We start from the raw sequence: 19,765 nt of genomic DNA, 5'->3' as shown, positions 1-19,765 counted from the left end.
TGGGTCTCCTCAGGGTGCCGTCAGCCAGACAGTGCCGGCTGGCGACCCCAAGGGGGAGGGCCTTCTCTGTGGGAGCTCCCACCCTCTGGAATGAACTGCCCCCAGAGATCAGGGTGATCCCTGATCTCCCTTCCTTCCGCCGCGCCCTTAAGACATGGTTATTCCAGCTTGCGGGACTGGCCTAGGGGAAACTTTTAGAAGGGTTTTAATTATATTTTAATTAGATTAAATTTAAATATTTCCTTTTTAACTAATTTTTAAATTTGTAATGTTATTTGTGTATTTTTACCCGATTGTTAGCCGCCCTGAGTCCGCAAGGAGAAGGGCGGGATATAAATTTAATAAAATAAATAAATAAATAAATAAAAATAAATAATATTCCTTTCTCTATTTTTTTCCATTCTGATAGGTATATGTATATAAAGGTAAAAGTAAAGGTTTCCCCTGTCCAGTTGTATCTGATACTGGGGGGCGGTACTCATCTTCATTTCTTAGCTGAGGGAGCCAGCCTTGTCTGAAGACATTTCCATGGTCAGGTGGCCAGCATGACTATATGCCAAGGCACATGGAATGCTGTTACCTTCCCACCAAACTGGTACCTATTTATCTACTTGCATTTGCATACTTTTGAACTGCTAGGTGAGGAGCTGGGGCAAGGACAGGAAGTCTCCCCATTCATGTTTCAAACCTGGGCTGTCAGCTTTCCAGCTAACATTCAGCATCTTTAAAAATTGAGCCATCCTGCTCTCCATATTTTATATATACATATACATACATACATACATACATACATACATACGTGCATACCTATACACACACACATACATACACACACACAAACACACATATATAGTTAGTCCTTGACTTACTACCACAACTGAGTCCAAAATTTCTATTGTTAAATGAGACATTTGTTAAGTGTGTTTTGCCCCATTTTACAACCTTTCTTGCCACAGTTGGTATGTGAATCAGTGTAGCTGATAAGTTAGTAACCTGGTTGTTAAATTAATCTGGCTTCCCCATTGACTTTGTGTGTCAGAATATCACAAAAGGTGACCAGAATGTGACAGAAAGGGTCATAAATATGAACCAGCTGCCAAGCATCTGAATTTTGATCACATGATTGTGGGGATGCTGCAAAGATCATAACTATGAAAAATGATCATAACTCACATTTTCAGTGCCGTTGTAACTTTGAAGGGTGACTAAAGTCTTCTAAGTCAAGCACTACCTGTACATACATACATACATACATACATACATACATACATACATACATACATACATACATATCCATACCTATATGCATACTTTTAGAATATGTTTTAACAAAGTAATTATAAAATGATGAATTATGCTTCTGGCTTGTTTGTCTGCTGTCTATGCTGAGATATCTACTGTATATACTTCTACAACTCTCGTGTTTATAACTTTCAATTGTGTTTTCAAAGGAAGGTAATGCTGGAGGCTTAAATGTAATTAAGTGGGTTCTCGAATAATTGGTACAAGTGATTTGAATGCTCACAATCTTTTTGGCCAAGGAGATACATCTGTACTTTGGAGAACATATTCATACTCTTCTTGGGAAATAGTTCCCAAGATGGCATGCTCAATCACAAAAGAGTCCTAGAGGGCACTGAAAGAGATACCCATGGGCACACCAGTAGTGTACTGTGGACCCCCAGGATGTATCCTCTATAAACGTCAGGTTTGGAGAAACCATTTTACATATAGTTGAGAACAAAAGAATACAAATTGCCATAGTTTACTTTCCTGCCTCCAAATATCCCTTCTGCTTGTTCTTCAATATTTTCAAAGTCAAGAGCACCTGTAAAGGAAAACAAATAACGTGCTCTATGCAGAGTTCAGAACAATAAAACAATAATTCAAATCAAGCCATCACATTTTTTTCTTTCTGTAGAATAAAATAAGTGAATTGTAAGAACCTACACCTCACAAGCAAGGCAGTTTTCTGTACTTCAAAATTGAAAAAAAGCATTATATAAATTAAGTCAGTGAAGGAATTTAAACAGTTTGCACAGAAATTGCTTAATGGAACAGTTTATACTAAGACAGTGAGGTAGCAGCAGATGATGCTCTATTTTTTAAAAGAATATTTTAAAACATATTCTTGTCATTTTCCCAGTTCAGCAGAAGACGAATAAGCAACTTGTACATTATGTGCTTTTTTTCGCCTAATACCACTGATTCAAGAATTCGTATGTGAAAAGATGCTGGATTTATGAACTGTATATTCACACAGAATATTCAAACAGTAGATTATCAGTAACTCAAAGATCTCACATTTCACTTAAGTGTGTAAATCAAAATATTCTGTTTACAACATTTAGACACTTTCCCAATCTGGCATCTTCCAGAGGTATGGGACTGCAACTCTGAATGCCAGGCCAAAGATACAAGAAATCTTAGTTTAACCTACGCTTACATCTTTTGCAACACACAATATGGTAGCAAATTGCCATAACTTCCACTTTGTTTAGAAAGTGGAGTGGAAATTGCTTTATTTTATACTGAGCTGCTCTAGTTATTAATTGCCACAAGAAATAACCTACAAAGTATTGCTATTTATTCTGACTAAAATCAATATTATAGGACATTTTTGGTGTGTTAGACTGGAAAAGAATGTGCTCATCTTGTGCAAGACAAAATAAAAATATTTACGTCTGTCATAAAAAAGTCAGTGGGAAAAAAGTTGAAACTGCCAAAATGTATTTTAAACCTTAATGCAAAACATCAACGCGAAAATGGATATATTTAAGCTTTTGTGACCCAAAATGCACCACCAATAGCTTTAAAACCATCTGACAAATCTTAAAAATAATGGGCCAATACTTTCTGTACTGCCTCTTTTGATGATACTCCCCTCATTGGAAGGAATCCATCATCAGCGAGAGAGAAAACAACAGCTCCCAAACTGAAAAATGGGTGCTCATATTCTGTAGTACAACAATATGCAAATTACTGACCTGGTACATTTGGCATTTCTTGATTATTGCTCCCTGAAGGTGAATCAGATGTCTGTGCATTGCTTTCATCAAATTCTCGTTTAAATATACACAGAAGGCATGAGATTCGGTAATCCAATCTCACATTCAAAATAAACTGCCGGTTCCAACATTTGAACAAAAAATGAAAACAATATTAATAATACAATCGTATCCAGGTTGTATTCCAAGAGACAAATGAGCTTCAATGTTTGATGGATCTTAAGTTTAGCACATTTAAAGGATTTGCAAACCTCAGCCAGAAATGCATGATATAAAAAGACACAACAACAAAACATTTGAAGTATATTAAGTAAGTGAGATTATTTTCTATACTTAAAATCAATTGAAGTAAGAAGAAATTTCATTTGAATCAATAGTGATTTGAAAGGGGAACAACAGAAGCAAAGCTTCATGCAGTTCAGAGACCTCCGAAGATAATGAAAAAACTATAAATCTGTTGGATTGAATGTTGCCTTCTTTCTAAGGTTGGGAAGGAGCAGCAGGAGCAGAGCAGACAGAGCTAGTGGGCAGAGTTAAATGCATTATCAGCTTAGAGCTGTTGCATTCCCAAAAGGGCTCCAAGTCTAATTCCTCCTGAATTTCGTTGAGTCTTATCTGGCACCAATTAAGTGTTGAACTTTAGTTGATAAGATTCTTGTGCATCAAATCAAAACCATGTAAAAATGAACTGACATCAGCCAAAATGCCCATGCCGTGCCATCTGAAGTATACCTGGAGGATTTCAATTATTTTCAGTTTGGTATCCATTACCAGGATGTCCTCCTTCTCAGGTTCAACCTGCTTCACGTTACCTTCCGGGACAGCAGCCAAAGGTGTCATAGGCAAGAACCCACCACCTCTTAGTACCACTTGAGTCATGAGCTCTCCCACACCATGGATCGATCTCATCACATTGCTCCCTTCAGAAACAGATAAATACCCCAGACAAACATTTTAAATTTGCATTTATTTATTTATAGCCCACATTTATTATTTTTATAAATAACTCAAGGTAGTAAACATACCTAATATTCCTACCTCCTCCTATTTCCCCCACAACAACAACCCTGTGAGGTGAGGTAAGGTGAGTTGGGCTGAGAGGAATGACTGGCCTAAAGTCACCCAGCCAGATTTCATACCTAAAGCGGGACTAGAACTCACAGTCGCCTGTTTTCTAGCCTGGTACCTTAAACACTAGACTAAACTGACTCTCATGCATTATTTCAGAACTAGAGTTGCATAATTCTTAATCAAGAGAAACCCATGGGTGTTCTACAGATTCAAAGTATAACTATGCCATCTGTAGTATTACCTAGTTATTATGCACAAAAAGCTGAAACAGATGCTAAAAATCATATTTTTGGCCAACCAAAATAACTTGGTATATGCATTGTAAATAAGAAACTGAAACTACAAAAGCATCTATTAAAATTCCAATCATTTTTAAAGCATTGACATTATGTTTGTTTCATAAATTCCATTTGGGTTTGGTTATACTAGTTCAAGACTCCTAGGGAAGATTGTTTTTACAAAAGAAAAAATTCAGCATTCAGAAGGGTCCGTGGAAAGCTACAAAGCAGAGTGATTTATTATTATATGCAATGGCACCAATTCTCTGTTATTGGCATTTTGCAAGATACTCCCACAAATTACCGTTCAAGGAATACTGTTGAGAACTTATCATAATGTATAATTTCAAACTCTCAAGATTGTAAGTACAAGATTTCATGTAAGCTCACAAACTTGCATTTTTGAATAATACCAAACAAAAATTATAAATGTTATAAATAAGATTCTAATCTCTACATTGGAATGCATTTGTAGGAAACACTATCCTGATTCTTGGTGTAAAATGATTGTGGATAGCAATCTAATACCGCAATTGGCCTTGTCATCATATTATTTCATGGATCAAATGTCTCTCAACGTCTCCTCCACTTTTTCTTGCCATTCTTACCTTTACTTTCTTCCCCTTTTGTTGCCTTTGTAATAGGGAAAATAGTTGCAACATGTACACAGTCCAGAATAGCTAAGAGAATTTTTGTTAGTCTTAGAAGATCACAAAAATTATAGAAGCCAAAATATATCAGATTTCGGGCTAAGTTCACAACCTGTTTTCAAAAGAAGAAAAGATACAGTAATCAGTTGAACTGGACTTTTTTTTTTTTTTTTACAAACTCAATATTGTTTCTAAAATTCATAAAATTGTCTAAGATACCAAAGTCAGCCCTGAAAGTCCCCCCCACTTTTTAATTAATTTTAACATTCCTTCCCTCTTGAAATTTTATATACTATTTTTATGCTTTTAATATTTTATTGCACACCATCCAGAATCTCTCTTCTTAAATCTGACAAATAAATAAATGTAGAAATAATATTTTTATGCAAAATAGTAAGTTTCTAAAAACCCTTATTCTAAAATACACATCAGTGCTATAATACTGAATAATCAGTGACTATGTTTTTTCCAGATTTTATACTTCTGGTTTTTATAATAATTTAGGTTTTCTGATGTTGAGGGGATTGTTTATTTTCAGTTATTATTTACATAATAATACAATACAACACAAATAATAGCAAAAGAACAGTTCCGTTTTAACGTATTATATCTGTCAGCCATTTAATTATTATTTTTTCTTTCATGATTAGATTAGATTTTTAATGACCAAAACACTTTCGAGTGGGTAAAAACTTCTATCTATGATTTTGGAAAATCTCCAGCATTTAAAGCAGAAGACAAATTCTGTAGGTCTTTTACATGAGGCAGATGGGAGCAAAAAAAGACCATTTCTGCGGCAGCATCACATATTTGTTGAAAAGTCTTTCTAGAGAGGCCATTCAGCATCTCCATTATGGCTTCTCAGTGCCACATGAAAACGTCCTTGTTCTCTTAAGTATTTTAAGATGCTGCTATTAGCATACTGAGATGTATGCCCAATTGTATTTTACTGCTGTATCTATTGCATAGTTATTGCTGTAATTTGCTAGCAAACTTCCTATTCAAGGCAGCCTACTGGGGACAGAAAGGTATAAAACTAAGCAAATAGAATAAGTTGTTGGAAAACATTTGAAACTGCTTTTAATTATTGATATTATCTTTTCAGCGAGTGCAGGATTTGCTAGAAGGTTTTCTACTTGGCAGAAATCTTTTTTTTCTTTTGCCCCCTAATCTTTTTTAACTCAATTTGGATCTGAGTTTTTAATCTTTTTTGTTTTGTTTTGTTTTTTGTTTGGTATGCTGGGCAGGTGCTATGCAATTTATTTATGAATAAATCAACTGGCAGACTCGAGAAAATATTACAAATATGTGTACATGATCTGACCACCGAGTCACTTATGGTTAGCATTGCCGACATTTGATCTTGTAGCTCAGTTGAGGCATTAAAAACATTTACCTCAAAGGTGAGTTTATTTTTTTCTTTATCAGAAAATGGGAATCTTTGGCAAACAACATCTCTCAAATATTCCTCCACAAACTCCATAGTTTGTGCAAACCTCTCCTTGATTTCGTCTTTGGAAGTTCCACTGCTGTCGTAGCTAAACAAGAATCCAAAAACAAGAAAAAAATGGAACAATTTTTAAAAAGTCCTGCCTTCTTTTTTTCTTTGAAAAAAAAGTATGTGCAAGAAATTTATTACTTGATTTAGATTAAACACTAAACACTTTATGAAAATACAGGTAGTCCTTGACTTACAACAGTTCATTTAGCAACCATTCAAAGTTACAACAGCATTGAAAAAAGTAACACATTTTTCACACTTACGACCATTGCAGCATCTCCATGGCCAGGCGATGCTGCAAAATTCAGATGCTGGGCACCTGGTTCATATTTATGACGGTTGCAGTGTCCCAGGATCACATGATCCCCTTTTGCAACCTTCTGACAAGGGGAAGCTAGATTCACTTAACAACCGTGTTGCTACCTTAACACCTGCAGTGATTCACTTAACTATGGCAAGAAAGGTGATAAAATGCGGCAAAACTCACTTAGCAAATGTCTTACCTAGCAACATAAATTTTTGATTCAATTGTGGTCATAAGTCGAGCACAATTTTATAATTTGTGCCATTACACAATTGCAGGTTCTCACTAAATTAGCTTTTTTGTGTTTATTACATTACACAGCCTTACACAGCCTTGGAGTCCAAAATATTTACAGAATATTTTGTACAATTTGATAATTTGCATAGAACAGTGATGGCGAACCTTTTAGAGACCGAGTGCCCAAACTGCAACCCAAAACCCACTTATGCATCGTCGGGTGCCGGGTGGGTGTGGCCCATTGGGTGGGCGTGGCTGCGGTAGTAATGGCAGACTGGGTGGGACTAAAAAGTTCAATCAATCAATTCCAACTGTGCAAGATCTTTTTTTCCCTGTGAGAAGTTGAAATCGACTGATTGATTGAACCTTTTTTTTTTTGCACATGGTGGCGGAGGCCTAAAGCAAAAAGGTTTTATAAAACCCAGCTAAAGGCCTAGGATGAGGGCGATGGCGCGCGTGCCCACAGAGAGGGCTCTGAGTGCCACCTCTGGCACCCGTGCCATAGGTTTGCCACCACGGGCATAGAACGTGACAAGTGATACTGGAAATTCTTACCAGAAGGACTATAGTAAGCCCTTTTTTTTCAACTAACCAATTTTATTAGAAGGCATAAAATTTTGTGAGCTGGAAAAGATGTTGTTAGACTCTTTCTGATTTGTTTTTTGCAACAACAGACTAACATAGCAATTCTCCTCCAAGAGAATTCTTTAACAGTAAGAAGTATTCCCAAGGATTTAAGATCGCCATGCTTCATTCAGAGAATCATTTGGTCACAAATACTCACTCATCAATTGCTATTTCAGATGGTATCTCTGACCATAGTCGAGCATACTTCACTGGTGTCACTTGTTCTTGGGGATCTCGGTCAACATGCATGTGCAACATCAGTCGACAAAATGAAGCTCTCAAGTCATAAGGCAAATTCTCATCAGACATGCAGCGAAGAATAAGGTCAACATCCAACTGTCCAGATATTTCATTTATAGCTAAGTACTGGCGATCAAGGCACATCCGAGCAAAAAGATTCAGCTGGTACCTTGTAAAGCAGAAGAAAAATAAGGAAGACTGAAAATCATCATCATCATCACCATGGCAGTTCACATCAAAGAAATTATAATAAAATTAATGGAAGATAGAAAATGCCAAACACAACAGATCCGTTGTAATGAAGCAAGGGTTCTCACTCTCCCTCGCCAAAGGTTTGGGGTATAACAATAGCAAAGTGGGAGAACATCTGGATCTTGGGGTAGGGAAACCTCATTCTAAAGGTGCTGCTAGAGAGAAGGCATGCTTAACATAATAAGATACATATTCTGATGTGGAGAGTGGAAAACACGTTTTATGGATTATGGAAATGTATTTTAGAAATTAATCAGATTTAAAGAATAGGTGATAAATTACACTGTACATTTAGTTGGCAAACATTCATGCTTCAAGACCTCGTTCCTATTTAATTAAACTCAGAATTCTGCTACGAAACTGGAGCAGCTGACATTGTGCACTGTGCATTGTCCAGTGTAAACTGGATCATGTTACCAAACATATATTGTTAGTGTCCAACATCCAGTTTCAAACTGGCAGACACTCCATGTTTACAGGACATGGAAGTCATCAAACTTAAAGTGAAGCATCCAAATGAAGCTATAATGATGGCAGGTTCTCACTGAATTAGCTTTTTTGTGTTTATTACATTAGACAAACACAGCCTTGGAGTCCACAATAATTACAGAATGTTTTGAATAACACTACCACACAGCCAAATGTTTTTGAAAAATGTATCAGATTGACCAGTTATTTATCTCTAAAATGACAGCCTATAAAGAACAAAATAATAGATCTATATTTTAGAAAATAAAGAAGCATTTTCACTGTGACAGCTGATTTTCCAAATCATTTCGGCTATTTGTAATTCAGAAGCTGCTGTATAAAACCACACTCTGCGTGAAGCAGAATGACTCTATCAATCTGTTGTCAGAGCTATATAAAATTGTTATCACTCCAAGTCCTTTCTGATATCCAAATAGTTTCAAACTGAAAATGTTTTGATAGCTACCATTTAAAATTAATTATGAATATCAGAGTTCAAGTCTTAAGAATAGGCCATTAAATAAAATTACAAACAGCTCTATCAACCTGTTGTCAGAGCTATATAAAATTGTTATCACTCCAAGTTCTTTACGATATCCAAATAGTTCCAAACTGAAAATGTTTTGATAGCTACCATTTAAAATTAATTATGAATATTAGAGTTCAAGTCTTAAGAATAGGTCATTAAATAAAATTACAAACAGCTCTAGTGTACACATTTCAGGTTATGTTGCTAAAGCCAAGGATTACTTGTAATGTTAACCTGTAGTAGCTGAGGACATCCCGGTCTTCTTTTTGTCCTTCTTTGGCATCTTGTGCCAGCTCTCTGATACTCTTACTGCGGACCTCTTTGCTGCTGTCTCGCCAGAATAACCAGACTTCTTCTTCATCCTCACCAACCTCCAGTGAGTTCTCTCCAGATGATAACTCCTCAAACTCAAAACGAGACAGGACCAATCTGAAGAATTGTGCAAGAATGAAAAACAATTACTTGTATTTCTACTGTCAGGGCTGCATGAATGGATTTCCATTAGATTTCAAAACCTTAGATAATATCGCATCCTTTCAAGGTAGTCTTCAACTTACCACCATTCATTTAATGACCGTCTGAAGTTACGACGACATTGGAAAAAGTGATTTACAAGCAAGCCTTACACTTACAACCAGTGGTGGGATTCAAATATATGAACAACTGATTCTCTGTGTGGATGCTGCTTCCGGAGGTCCATTCTGGGCCTGGGCAACAAAAAATTAGCTACCAGTTCTGCTGAAGTGGTGCGAACCGGCTGAATCCCACCACTGCTTACAACCCTTGCGGTAATCCACGTGATCAAAATTCAGGCGCCTGACAAACTGAATGGAGAATCCAGAAAGCATCCATGCTATTGCTATAAATAACTTCTACATTTTGTTTTGCGTTTCTCCCAAACTGGTAGTAATTTTATTTGCCATCTTTGCTATCATTGTCTTATTTCTAAAATGAAGAAATCTATTTAAAATATCTAAACTTACTTAGTCTCAATAAGTATGTCAGCATTTGCTGGATTTAATACAGCTTTACAAATCAGCTCCTGGGTAACCGGAATAGATTTGTTCATAGACACACAAAGATCAGAAAGATAGTCCAAGAATCTATTCAGAGAAGAAAACAAAGTCTATAAAATGGGCACAGTATTCCAGATTCCATTTAACTATATTATAAACAACATACTAAAGATTTGCAGAAATATATTTGTGGCTTCATAGTACATAATTACAAAACCCTTTAGCTGATCTACAAGTTTTGATCATCTAATATCTCCTTTTAAAAAAATCTTTAAATTTTAAAAATTGCTAAGACTCACAAAACCAAGAGGCATCCATTTTCAAAGAGCAGCAGATTCTATTTCAATAAATAGAATAGAATAATAACTTTATTGTCACTTTGAATGTACACTAATCGGCACACATTAAAATGAAATTTCGTTGCATTCAGCTCTCAAAAGTATAAACTATAGTAATTATTTATTAGTATAAACTATACTGATCCATAATAATATAAGGTAGAATAGGGTTTAAAAAAGGATCTCTCCTAGAACGTGAAACCGTAGGGCAGTGGTTCTCAACCTTTTTAATGCCGCGACCCCAACCGGTCGTAAGTCGAGGACTAAACCGGTCATAAGTTGAGGACTAAACCGGTCGTAAGTCGAGGACTACCCAGTCGGTCGTAAGTCGAGGACTTTCCCTGCCCGGGAGTGCCGCACATGCGTGGTTCCGCCCCCTGCGCCGGCCGAGGTGTAGCTGGCAAGCGGCAGAGACGGAGCAGGCCGACCACCAGCTGGCCCAGCTCAAGGGAGGTAAGGCACCCGCCGGAAAAGGGGAAAAAATGGTGGACAAAAAAAATGGCGGACAGCCTTGCTTGGCAACCCCCGTGAAATGGTCGATCGACCCCAAATGGGGTCCCGACCCACAGGTTGAGAACCACTGCCGTAGGGGTTGAGTACAAAGAACAGGTACTGTATTTTGGATAGCCTGTTTAACATCTTGGGAATTATTAGAAGTCAGGCAATAAGGAGGGATATCACAGTACAGCAGCAGAATAAGACAGAAAGAAATAGCAAACATATACAGTAAACTCCAAACTGCTAACTGAGCCACAATTAAAGTGTTTATGCCTCTTCTATTTTTTTTATTTTTTTTACAGAAGAATTGGTTAAAAAGCTTACCTGGGTTCTCGGTTTTTTCTTACAAGGCTAACAAAGGTATCAATCTCAGCAGCTGTGATGTGTTTCTCCAACAGTTTACGATTGTTGTGGAGCAAGGCTGTTATAGTGTCTTCTGCTAAGACATCATAGCCAATTTGTTTTTGCATGAAGCCAAACTGCTTGGCTATATATTCCTTGCAAAGTATTAGAAAAGGGGAGGGAGAAAGAAAATAAATGCTAATTCCACCGTAACATAGATTTAAGAAACTTACATTATTTCTTGTTCTTAATCAAAAACCATATTCCTAAGATTGAACCAGATGTTCAGTCCTGATTCTTGGCTCAATTACTATTCAAAGTAAATAATAATCTATCCACTTCACATTAAGCAACTGACCATTATTTTACATTTAAATAGAAGGCCCGAATATCAGATGGGTGGAAGTTTGCCAAGTTGAAAATCCACTCAAAATAGAACGATGGGATGATTCCACATTTAACCAATCCAAAGTGAAAAGTTCTTCAGTTAAGAAATAAAAATCAGGTGCAGGTATAGGATGGGATGTATCTGGCATGATATAGCATTACTTAGTTCTTGTGAAAAAGGTCCTGTGACTGTAGTTGGACGCAAACAGAAAATAAGCAAGCAGCACCACACAGCTGCAAAGAGGGAACAGCAGAATTATAATTTCCAAATCATTTATTTATTTATTTATTCAATTTATATCCCGCCCTTCTCCTTACCGGACTAAGGGCGGCTGACAGCCTTATAAAACAGATACTACAATAAATACCTAATTTAAAACCAAATTAAAAAGAAATATTTACTATGGCCTATAGTAAAACCAAATTAAATATTTACTATGGCCTAATTTAAAACCAAATTAAAAAGAAATATTTACTATGGCAGTATCTCTACTTAGAATCTGCATGAAGTACTGCATCCAATCCCAGGAATTTAAGAACAGCTCAGAGAAATAACAGGTACATATAAAAGCATTGAGAGTAAGAGAGATTGAAGAAGTTAGGCGTATTTAAACTTGAGAAAGATGCTGAGAGGAGATACCACAGCATTCTTCATACATGGAAGGATGCCACACAGAAAAAGATCGCCACCTGTTTTCTCTCATTCCAGATTGCAAAATGCAAATCATGGTCAAGTTAGCAGAAAGGTATCTTGTGATCAGTGAGAACTATTCTTCCTAACATTAAGACTATTCTGTGTAACAAACACACTGGACTCATCTTCATTAGATGAGTTAAAGAGGAGACAAGCAATCTCTTAGGGATACTTTCATTTGGAGTTCTGCATAGAACATTCCCCACCATCTAGTCAAGAGCTGAAGAAGCTTCTTGGATGAGAAGTGAAACGTCTTCAAAGAAAAACAAAGTCCAGTTGCCTGTTGAAAGAGCACCTTTGGGGCAACCATGACCTGGATGACTGGGAATCTTCATAGACAACAATAGTTGAAGTATTTATTAATATTTAGACATTTAGAAGGTGCTTGGATTTAGTGGCCTAAAAATGGTCCCTTCCAACTTGGTGACTATAATTTTTGTCAACAGCACAGAAGTGGCTTGCCATAGTATGTTTGTTCACTTTCTCAATCTACTGGTGAGTTGGTCCATCCAACTCACCAGTTCAGTTTATTTTTTTAGATCGGCTAAGGCTAGCTAGGTGCTGCCGCCTGGTAAGCTTAAATATTTTACGTTCTTTCCAATTTTACTAACTTGATTTTTCCTGTAGTCTTGTTGGGAGTGTCTCAACACTCTGTAACAGAGCCGGCAGATATGTCTGAAAGGAGCGTGGCGTTGATCTCCAAGTTCCTCCAGTCTCAGCATTGGTCCATCTCCACAGTCAGTAAATGGTGCTTGCAATAACTTGAAAATCTGGTGCATTATTTGAGGAAGGAAGAAATTACCTTTCCTATCATCACAATCAGAAATGTGTATAAGCTCTTAGTAATTACAGTAGTTGTTTACCTGCTTTAGAATATTTTGCTCTCTCATTAGTTTTTGCCGTTCTCGATTTGGCTTTGAGAACATGACTTCAAGTACATCTTGACCAGAATTTGTTCCGCCAGTAACAAAATACACCAAATCTTCAAGCAACTTGGTAACAGATCTAGAGAGATTTTTTTAAATAAATAAATAAATTCTAGTTCTTAGTCTAAAATTTAATACCGGCATAGCTCACAGAATAATGCATTCTGTAACTCCATTCAGTTAAAGAAACAGGTACATACTGTATTAAGAATATTTAATTCAAAAACAGTCTCAGAAATACTTAACTTCTTAAAAAATATTTAAGAAATCCAAATCCAAGTTGAATTTAGCAATATTTTCTATTGCCTGAAATAATGTAGGATTTTCAATCTGGTTGTAGTCTTCACATGCTCTCACAAGATTACTAATGTAAACCTGGGGATTCTGTAAGATTGAGTGATCTGATATAGTTTTAGCCATTGTTAAAGTGCTTATTTTTATCTCATTTTGAGCTCTGCAAATATTTCTGGGGCTATTGCAGGCTTGATATCGATGCTGCAAAAATGGATATAAAAGCTGTATTTCTTGAATGGTAATTTATCTTTAAAAATGGATTATGACCCTCTTACCTCCTTTCGTTCTGAGTTACTGTTCCTTTCTCCAACTTGCCAGCAATGGAGCCCAATACTTTGCTTGCATCATTTGCAAAGTCTAAATCTCGAACTTCGGCAGGAGAAACTGGTACCACGGCAAAAGCTTCTTTGTCTTCTTTTACAGGAGAGGTGCCAATCTTTTTTTTTTTTTTTTTACAAAAATACAGTTTTAATAATCAAGAACAAATGAAATGGTGGTAATGAATGCATTAGAGAAATGTTGCTTGAAATTTTAATCGGAAACACTGCGGTGCCCAATTCAATTTCTTTTTTTTATAAGATATACATGAAACTCATATCTTAAGAATTTCAATCATTTATTTAGGACAGTTGTATGTATCAACTACATTCATGAATGCCAGGTTTATGGAAAAAAGAGTTCCCCTCTTTGTCATTAGCAGAAAACCTAACTCTACAAAAAATATATAAAAATAATCATAAGGTTTAAGGCTGTTACAATAAAGGGGAAGTTTGCCAAGTACATCAATCCAAAAAGCTAGCAATCAGCACAGGGTCTGTATAATCAGTACAGGATCGATACAAGTATGGTTATTTATACCTTGGTAACCTCCCAATTGGATTATTACAACAAGCTCTACATGAAGCTACCTTGAAAAATATCCAGAAACTTCAATTTACCCTGAATGCAGCAACACAGATAATTATGTGTACATCTCGTTATGGTCATGTAATACCTGGCACTGACTCCCAATAGGCTTTCACATGCAATTCAGGGTGCTGGTTATTACCTTTAAAGCCTTTCATGGCTTAAGACTGGGCTACTTGAGGGATCATATTCTCCCAAGGACATGTGTGTGTCCCACATGCTTCCATGGGGAGAGCATGCTCCAGATTGCGTCTTTTAAATCTTGTCATCTTATGGGACCCAGGAAGCGTGCCTTTCTTGTAGCTGAACCTGTTCTCTGAAATGATCTCCCCCTGATATGTGAGAGACCCCCAACTCTTCTTACCTTTAGGAAAGCCTTTAAGACCTGGCTCTTCTCTCAGGCATTGAGGCCAGAGGAGTGGGAGTCCTCTTGTGGTTCTTTTATTATATGATTGATCAGAAATTTATATTTATGTACTGTATTGTTTATTGCTTTTTTCTTTTTTGACATATTGTTTATTTTATCAATATGCTGTCCAGAGTTACAGTTTTAGTTGAGCAGTCCTACAAATCTTAGAAATAAATTAGTAAACCAGCTTGCATCATTTATGGGATGCAAAAGTCATTGGGAGCAGGTGCCGTGATCCATATCTTCCTGCAAAGATATGCACTTATTCTCTTGTCCCAGTAATGAGTAAGGCTGGACAGTAGTGCTTTGTTTAACTGATTTACTGTACTGCGCTTAGCTGTAAGTTGTATCTACACTGAACCTACACTGAGTTATAAACATGTAATTCATAAACTTTTTCGGGTTTTCAATCAGAGTTGATATCTGGCAATATCTACATAGACATGTACTTCTCCGGACAACAGTTTTCAAAGTGCTTTGCCACTGCTTTCTTCTTCCCAGGGCTCAGAGAAAGTGGTTGGCCCAAACTGGCTCAGTGCCTCAAGCAGGACTAGAACTCGTGTTCTCCTGATTTCTAACCTGATGCCTAACACTACCTAAAATGGTTCTAACCTGATGCCTAACACAACCTAAAACATTATTGCTACTTTATAAATAACGCTACTAGATCAAATTTGATGGGTCCTTGGAGCTTTCTGAGCTTCGCTGTTGTCTTGCAGATGTTTCATTATCCAAACTGGGTAACATCATCAGGATTGGCACTGATGATATTGCCTAGTTTGGGTGATGAATCATCAGCAAGAAAACAACCAAGCTCAGAAAGCATCAAGGACCTTTAATTTCAACCCTGAGCTACAAATATTCTTCCTTTATTGGTAGGTCAAATTTGTGATAATCTGAACGGAGTTCCTTGCAGGACTTACTTTAAGCATCACAGGTTTTTCTTCTTCTTTATCAATCGGGATATTTGTGCTGTGAACCCAGGTATTTGTACATAGATGTCTAAGTCTGACATAAGAGTTCCTGAAAGGATCAGATACATTTACATTAAAAAGATTTCTCAAGATGTTCATGCAAAACAAAACAAATAAAATGAACTTTTTAAACAATAAAAGTTTATGGCATGGTGCTGAATGAAGCTGAATTCAACCGGGCTCGCTGCATTATAATGCTTCTTTGAAGAGTAAATAAACATTAATTAATTTTTTTTAAACTGGAATATCTATCCCAGACAATATTGCCAGCATGTGTCTAAATCTGAAATCACTGATAAAGTTTTAGATTTAAATTTGCTTCTGGAACATCTTGCTTCTGTTTTTTAAGCATCACTTCATTTTTTAAGGGCCCATTCAAATGCCCAGTTCATACCAAGGGATTAACGGATTATGGAAAATGTTTCATGTCTGCCTGCTCTGAACCCAAAATTTCATAAAACGTTTAAGTACAACACTGCTGATTCAAGCATGAAATGAAGTACCTTGAGCTTAGAAAGAGCTGTTTCAAACATTAGCAGTTAGAAACTATTCAGAATATTCCATTTCATGTCAATGAAATGTTGCACTTGAAACAATTTGAAATGAAGCTAGTTTAGCATCCCTATTTTTTTTAAAAAAAATATTCAAACTTCCGACATCACTTGTTTATTTACTAAGAACTCAGACTAGATTCACAACTCTTAATGCAGATCTGCCCAACCTTTTGGGCACTAGGGACCGGTTCCTTGGAGAGAGTTTTTTTCATGGACCGGAGGGGGCGTGGTTTTGTGTGCTGCCTACATCCTGTGGATGGGGCTTCACTTGTTTGTACGGCCTAGTTTCCGGCCCGGTTTCCATGGATGGGGGTTGGGGACTCCTGCCTTAATTTTGTGACCAAAATCTACATATATTTCTGGTAGAGAAACAGTTCCTTAGGAATATCTGGGCACAGAGGAAGTTTGCATTGAATTGCTTTAGACCCAATCACAATTCCGTTCCTGCTGAAGCTACTAAATGGTTTCTTGTTGGATAATGTCAAACACAAAGTAGGGTCAGGTCTCTGTTCTTCATCTGTCCCACAGAATTCTGTTATTTAACGTTTACCATGTAGCATCAATATGCACCAGGGGAAAGCCTTATTAAAAGAGAGAGGGCTCACTGAAAGTCTAAAATCTTCCCAAGGTTCATGGAATATGGGCCAGTTGGCAGTCGTTTTCAGCGGTAGCCCTCATGCTTTGGAACACTTTTTCCCTGCAGGTACATTTGGCACTGACTTTCCTTGCGCATTGCAAGGCCTAAGATTATGGGTTCAAGCATTCCTTTGGAGATCAGATGTGGTTAATTTGTTATTATTTCATTGCTGCAATGTCTGATGTTTCTTGCTTTACTATATGCCAAGCTGGAATGAACAGGGTGGTTTACAATCTTTTTAAAAAATAATCATATAAGCTGGAATTTATTCAATTTATTTCTACTAAAATGCTGTTCTTTGTGATGATCTGCCTAGGTAAATTGAACTCATCTCAGTTACCAACACACATGTGTCTTGATTATTCTTATCATCATACCTTGGGACTAAGCTGTCTCCTCCTCGCAATGTGGTGGGATCAAGCTCAAAGATGGAAGAAATGTCATTTCCTTCAGGCACAGAGACTAAAGAATATGCCATCTTCTCTAAAGTATTATGGAGTCCTCTTCTGTCTGCATCTTGGTCAGGATCCAGCTGTGGAGAGAATTTCAAATCAGACAAAATTGCAAAGACAATTTTTCAGATACAACTATGCAGAAACTCTGTCTTGGAATTCATGCTTCCATTTCAAGTGTAGGCATAGAAACCATATAACACTACATATCACTAACTGTCATGATTTAATCAATCTTGTAGAAAAGCTACCATCAAGCTCAGTTATCTGTAAAACCTTGACTAAGTTCATATATTGTGCTAAAGCATAATAGATTTTGTTTCTATTTTGGCTTCATGAGATAAATGCCATCAGTGAATAAAGCATGGCTTGTTTTAGAATAGTAAAATAAATTACGCTATTGTTCACTTACAGACTGCAATTTAGTTTAGTATGATATGGTAATATGCTAATGTAGTTTATAATTACCAAGTTTACTCCTGGCTTCTTTTATTTTCTGCTCCTTAATGACCCTTAAAATCATTCATCAATCTTTATAATTGCAAAGCAAAAAGTGCTAAAAAGTTAAAACAAAATCAAGATCTGATGAAAAGTGTCATGCTCATAAGTCTACAAAACTCATTCTGGCTTGTTTATAACATGTACAACAAACCATAGCTTAATACATACATTTATAGAAATTAAGAAATCATCACATGATCTAGACTTCAATTTAAAAACATCTAATAGCTTTTAAATAATGATCAAACATTAATAGCTATATTAATTTTACTGGTAAGTGTTTATGGGGTACTACTATTATGGATGCAAATTATACAGTAAAACCACAGAATCATATTTTAATTAGAAATCGCAGATTTGGGGGAGAGTAAGAAACAAAGGAAAATATCAAAATTGCATTCTGAAACAATAATGGTTAGAAAGCTGGATTACAGCACAGCAATAATACATTAAAAACAAGTTTTTTCACTTCTGTGATGATTTCTGAAGAATGTTCTATGGTAGCACATACACAAAATGAGTCAGTACAAGTAGATCCTTCATATGTCGTAAGATAATATGGAGTATGTCCTCCATATGTCACAAGAGGCTATTCCTGAACCTCTTCACTTTTCATTAAGGAATTGCCTGAGAAAAATGTTAGCTTCAGCCAACCACATGAATTTTCATGCAATTTAATACAATTAGTACAAAACATAATGAATGTATTAGATATGTCAAAACTGGAAACACTTCACCAAAGGGTGCATATATCAGCTATGCCGCATTTTTCCCAGCATTCCTGCCAAATGCAGAGCTTGGTAGAAGATATATGATTCAAATGAAAGGCAGCTAAAGAGGCTGAATGACTGAAGTGGAGGGAAGAGCAAAAACAGTCTCCTTTACAAAAAGCAGAATAACGTGTTCTTTGGGAAAAAAATATTGCTGTTCCTTTGCAGCCATGAGTTTAAGTAGCCAAAAATACTAGAAATACATATGTGCACTTATAATTATTTATACATTTGGACACTCCATAGATAGAATAAATAATATGGAAAGTTGAAAAATATGATGGAAATGGCAAACCATATTTGTACTGTTGTCAAGATAACTGCACGGATGTGTCTAACAAGGATTGTTCAATTTGAAGGATACCTTTACATTTATCTTACTCTAATTTTGCCCTCTGGTGGAGGAAAGTAAGTAATGAAAAATGGCAGTTTGATAGAAGATACTTCTCCATGATAGGTTTTGTGCAATAAATAACCATTTGTTGATTTGATTTGTTGTCCAAGAGTCATTGCTTTTTCATTATAAGGGTACTGAAGTATTTTTCTACATGAAAGGTCTCCCTTAACATCAAACCTGATTCCTGGTAACTAACCAAGAATAATTTTCTTGGGAAAAGTGCAGACATACTTTGCCATTACTATTTTATAAGTGTCTGTTCAATTTAGATTATAATCAACAGCCTAGAACATGGGTAGGCAAACTTGGCTCTTTTATGACTCGTGGATTTCAACTCCCAGAATTTCTGAGCCAGCATGGGTTGGACTAGATGACCTTCAAGGTCCCTTCCAACTTTACTATTATTATTATTATTATTATTATTATTATTATTATTATTATTATTATTATTATTATTATTATTATTATTATTATTATTATTATTATTATTATTATTATTATTATT

General features: G+C 36.2%; 1 protein-coding gene across 3 annotated transcripts in view; it reads right to left on the bottom strand.

Annotated features, from left to right (window-relative positions):
* ITPR1 (inositol 1,4,5-trisphosphate receptor type 1) overlaps positions 1 to 19,765 on the bottom strand; it is a 229,458-nt gene that overhangs the window by 119,513 nt on the left and 90,180 nt on the right. For 2 of the 3 annotated variants that reach the window (XM_015822583.1, XM_029285402.1), the window contains 14 exons: positions 17,518 to 17,672; positions 15,899 to 15,998; positions 13,936 to 14,096; positions 13,304 to 13,445; positions 13,052 to 13,210; positions 11,342 to 11,514; positions 10,149 to 10,268; positions 9,400 to 9,594; positions 7,834 to 8,085; positions 6,404 to 6,545; positions 4,966 to 5,119; positions 3,741 to 3,928; positions 2,988 to 3,123; positions 1,777 to 1,828 (listed from right to left, as the gene is read on the bottom strand). In XM_015822583.1, the coding sequence (XP_015678069.1) occupies positions 1,777 to 1,828; positions 2,988 to 3,123; positions 3,741 to 3,928; positions 4,966 to 5,119; positions 6,404 to 6,545; positions 7,834 to 8,085; positions 9,400 to 9,594; positions 10,149 to 10,268; positions 11,342 to 11,514; positions 13,052 to 13,210; positions 13,304 to 13,445; positions 13,936 to 14,096; positions 15,899 to 15,998; positions 17,518 to 17,672 (2,129 nt within the window). Of the gene's footprint in view, positions 1 to 1,776; positions 1,829 to 2,987; positions 3,124 to 3,740; positions 3,929 to 4,935; positions 5,120 to 6,403; positions 6,546 to 7,833; positions 8,086 to 9,399; positions 9,595 to 10,148; positions 10,269 to 11,341; positions 11,515 to 13,051; positions 13,211 to 13,303; positions 13,446 to 13,935; positions 14,097 to 15,898; positions 15,999 to 17,517; positions 17,673 to 19,765 lie in introns of all 3 variants that reach the window. The other variant, XM_029285403.1, reaches the window with a different exon arrangement.

This window comes from Protobothrops mucrosquamatus, unplaced genomic scaffold (genome assembly GCF_001527695.2).
Source record: "Protobothrops mucrosquamatus isolate PMUCROS unplaced genomic scaffold, P.Mucros_1.0 scaffold1610, whole genome shotgun sequence".
In the NCBI taxonomy this organism is placed as follows: Eukaryota; Metazoa; Chordata; class Lepidosauria; order Squamata; family Viperidae; genus Protobothrops; species Protobothrops mucrosquamatus.
This window is presented reverse-complemented; position numbering and strand designations above follow the sequence as displayed.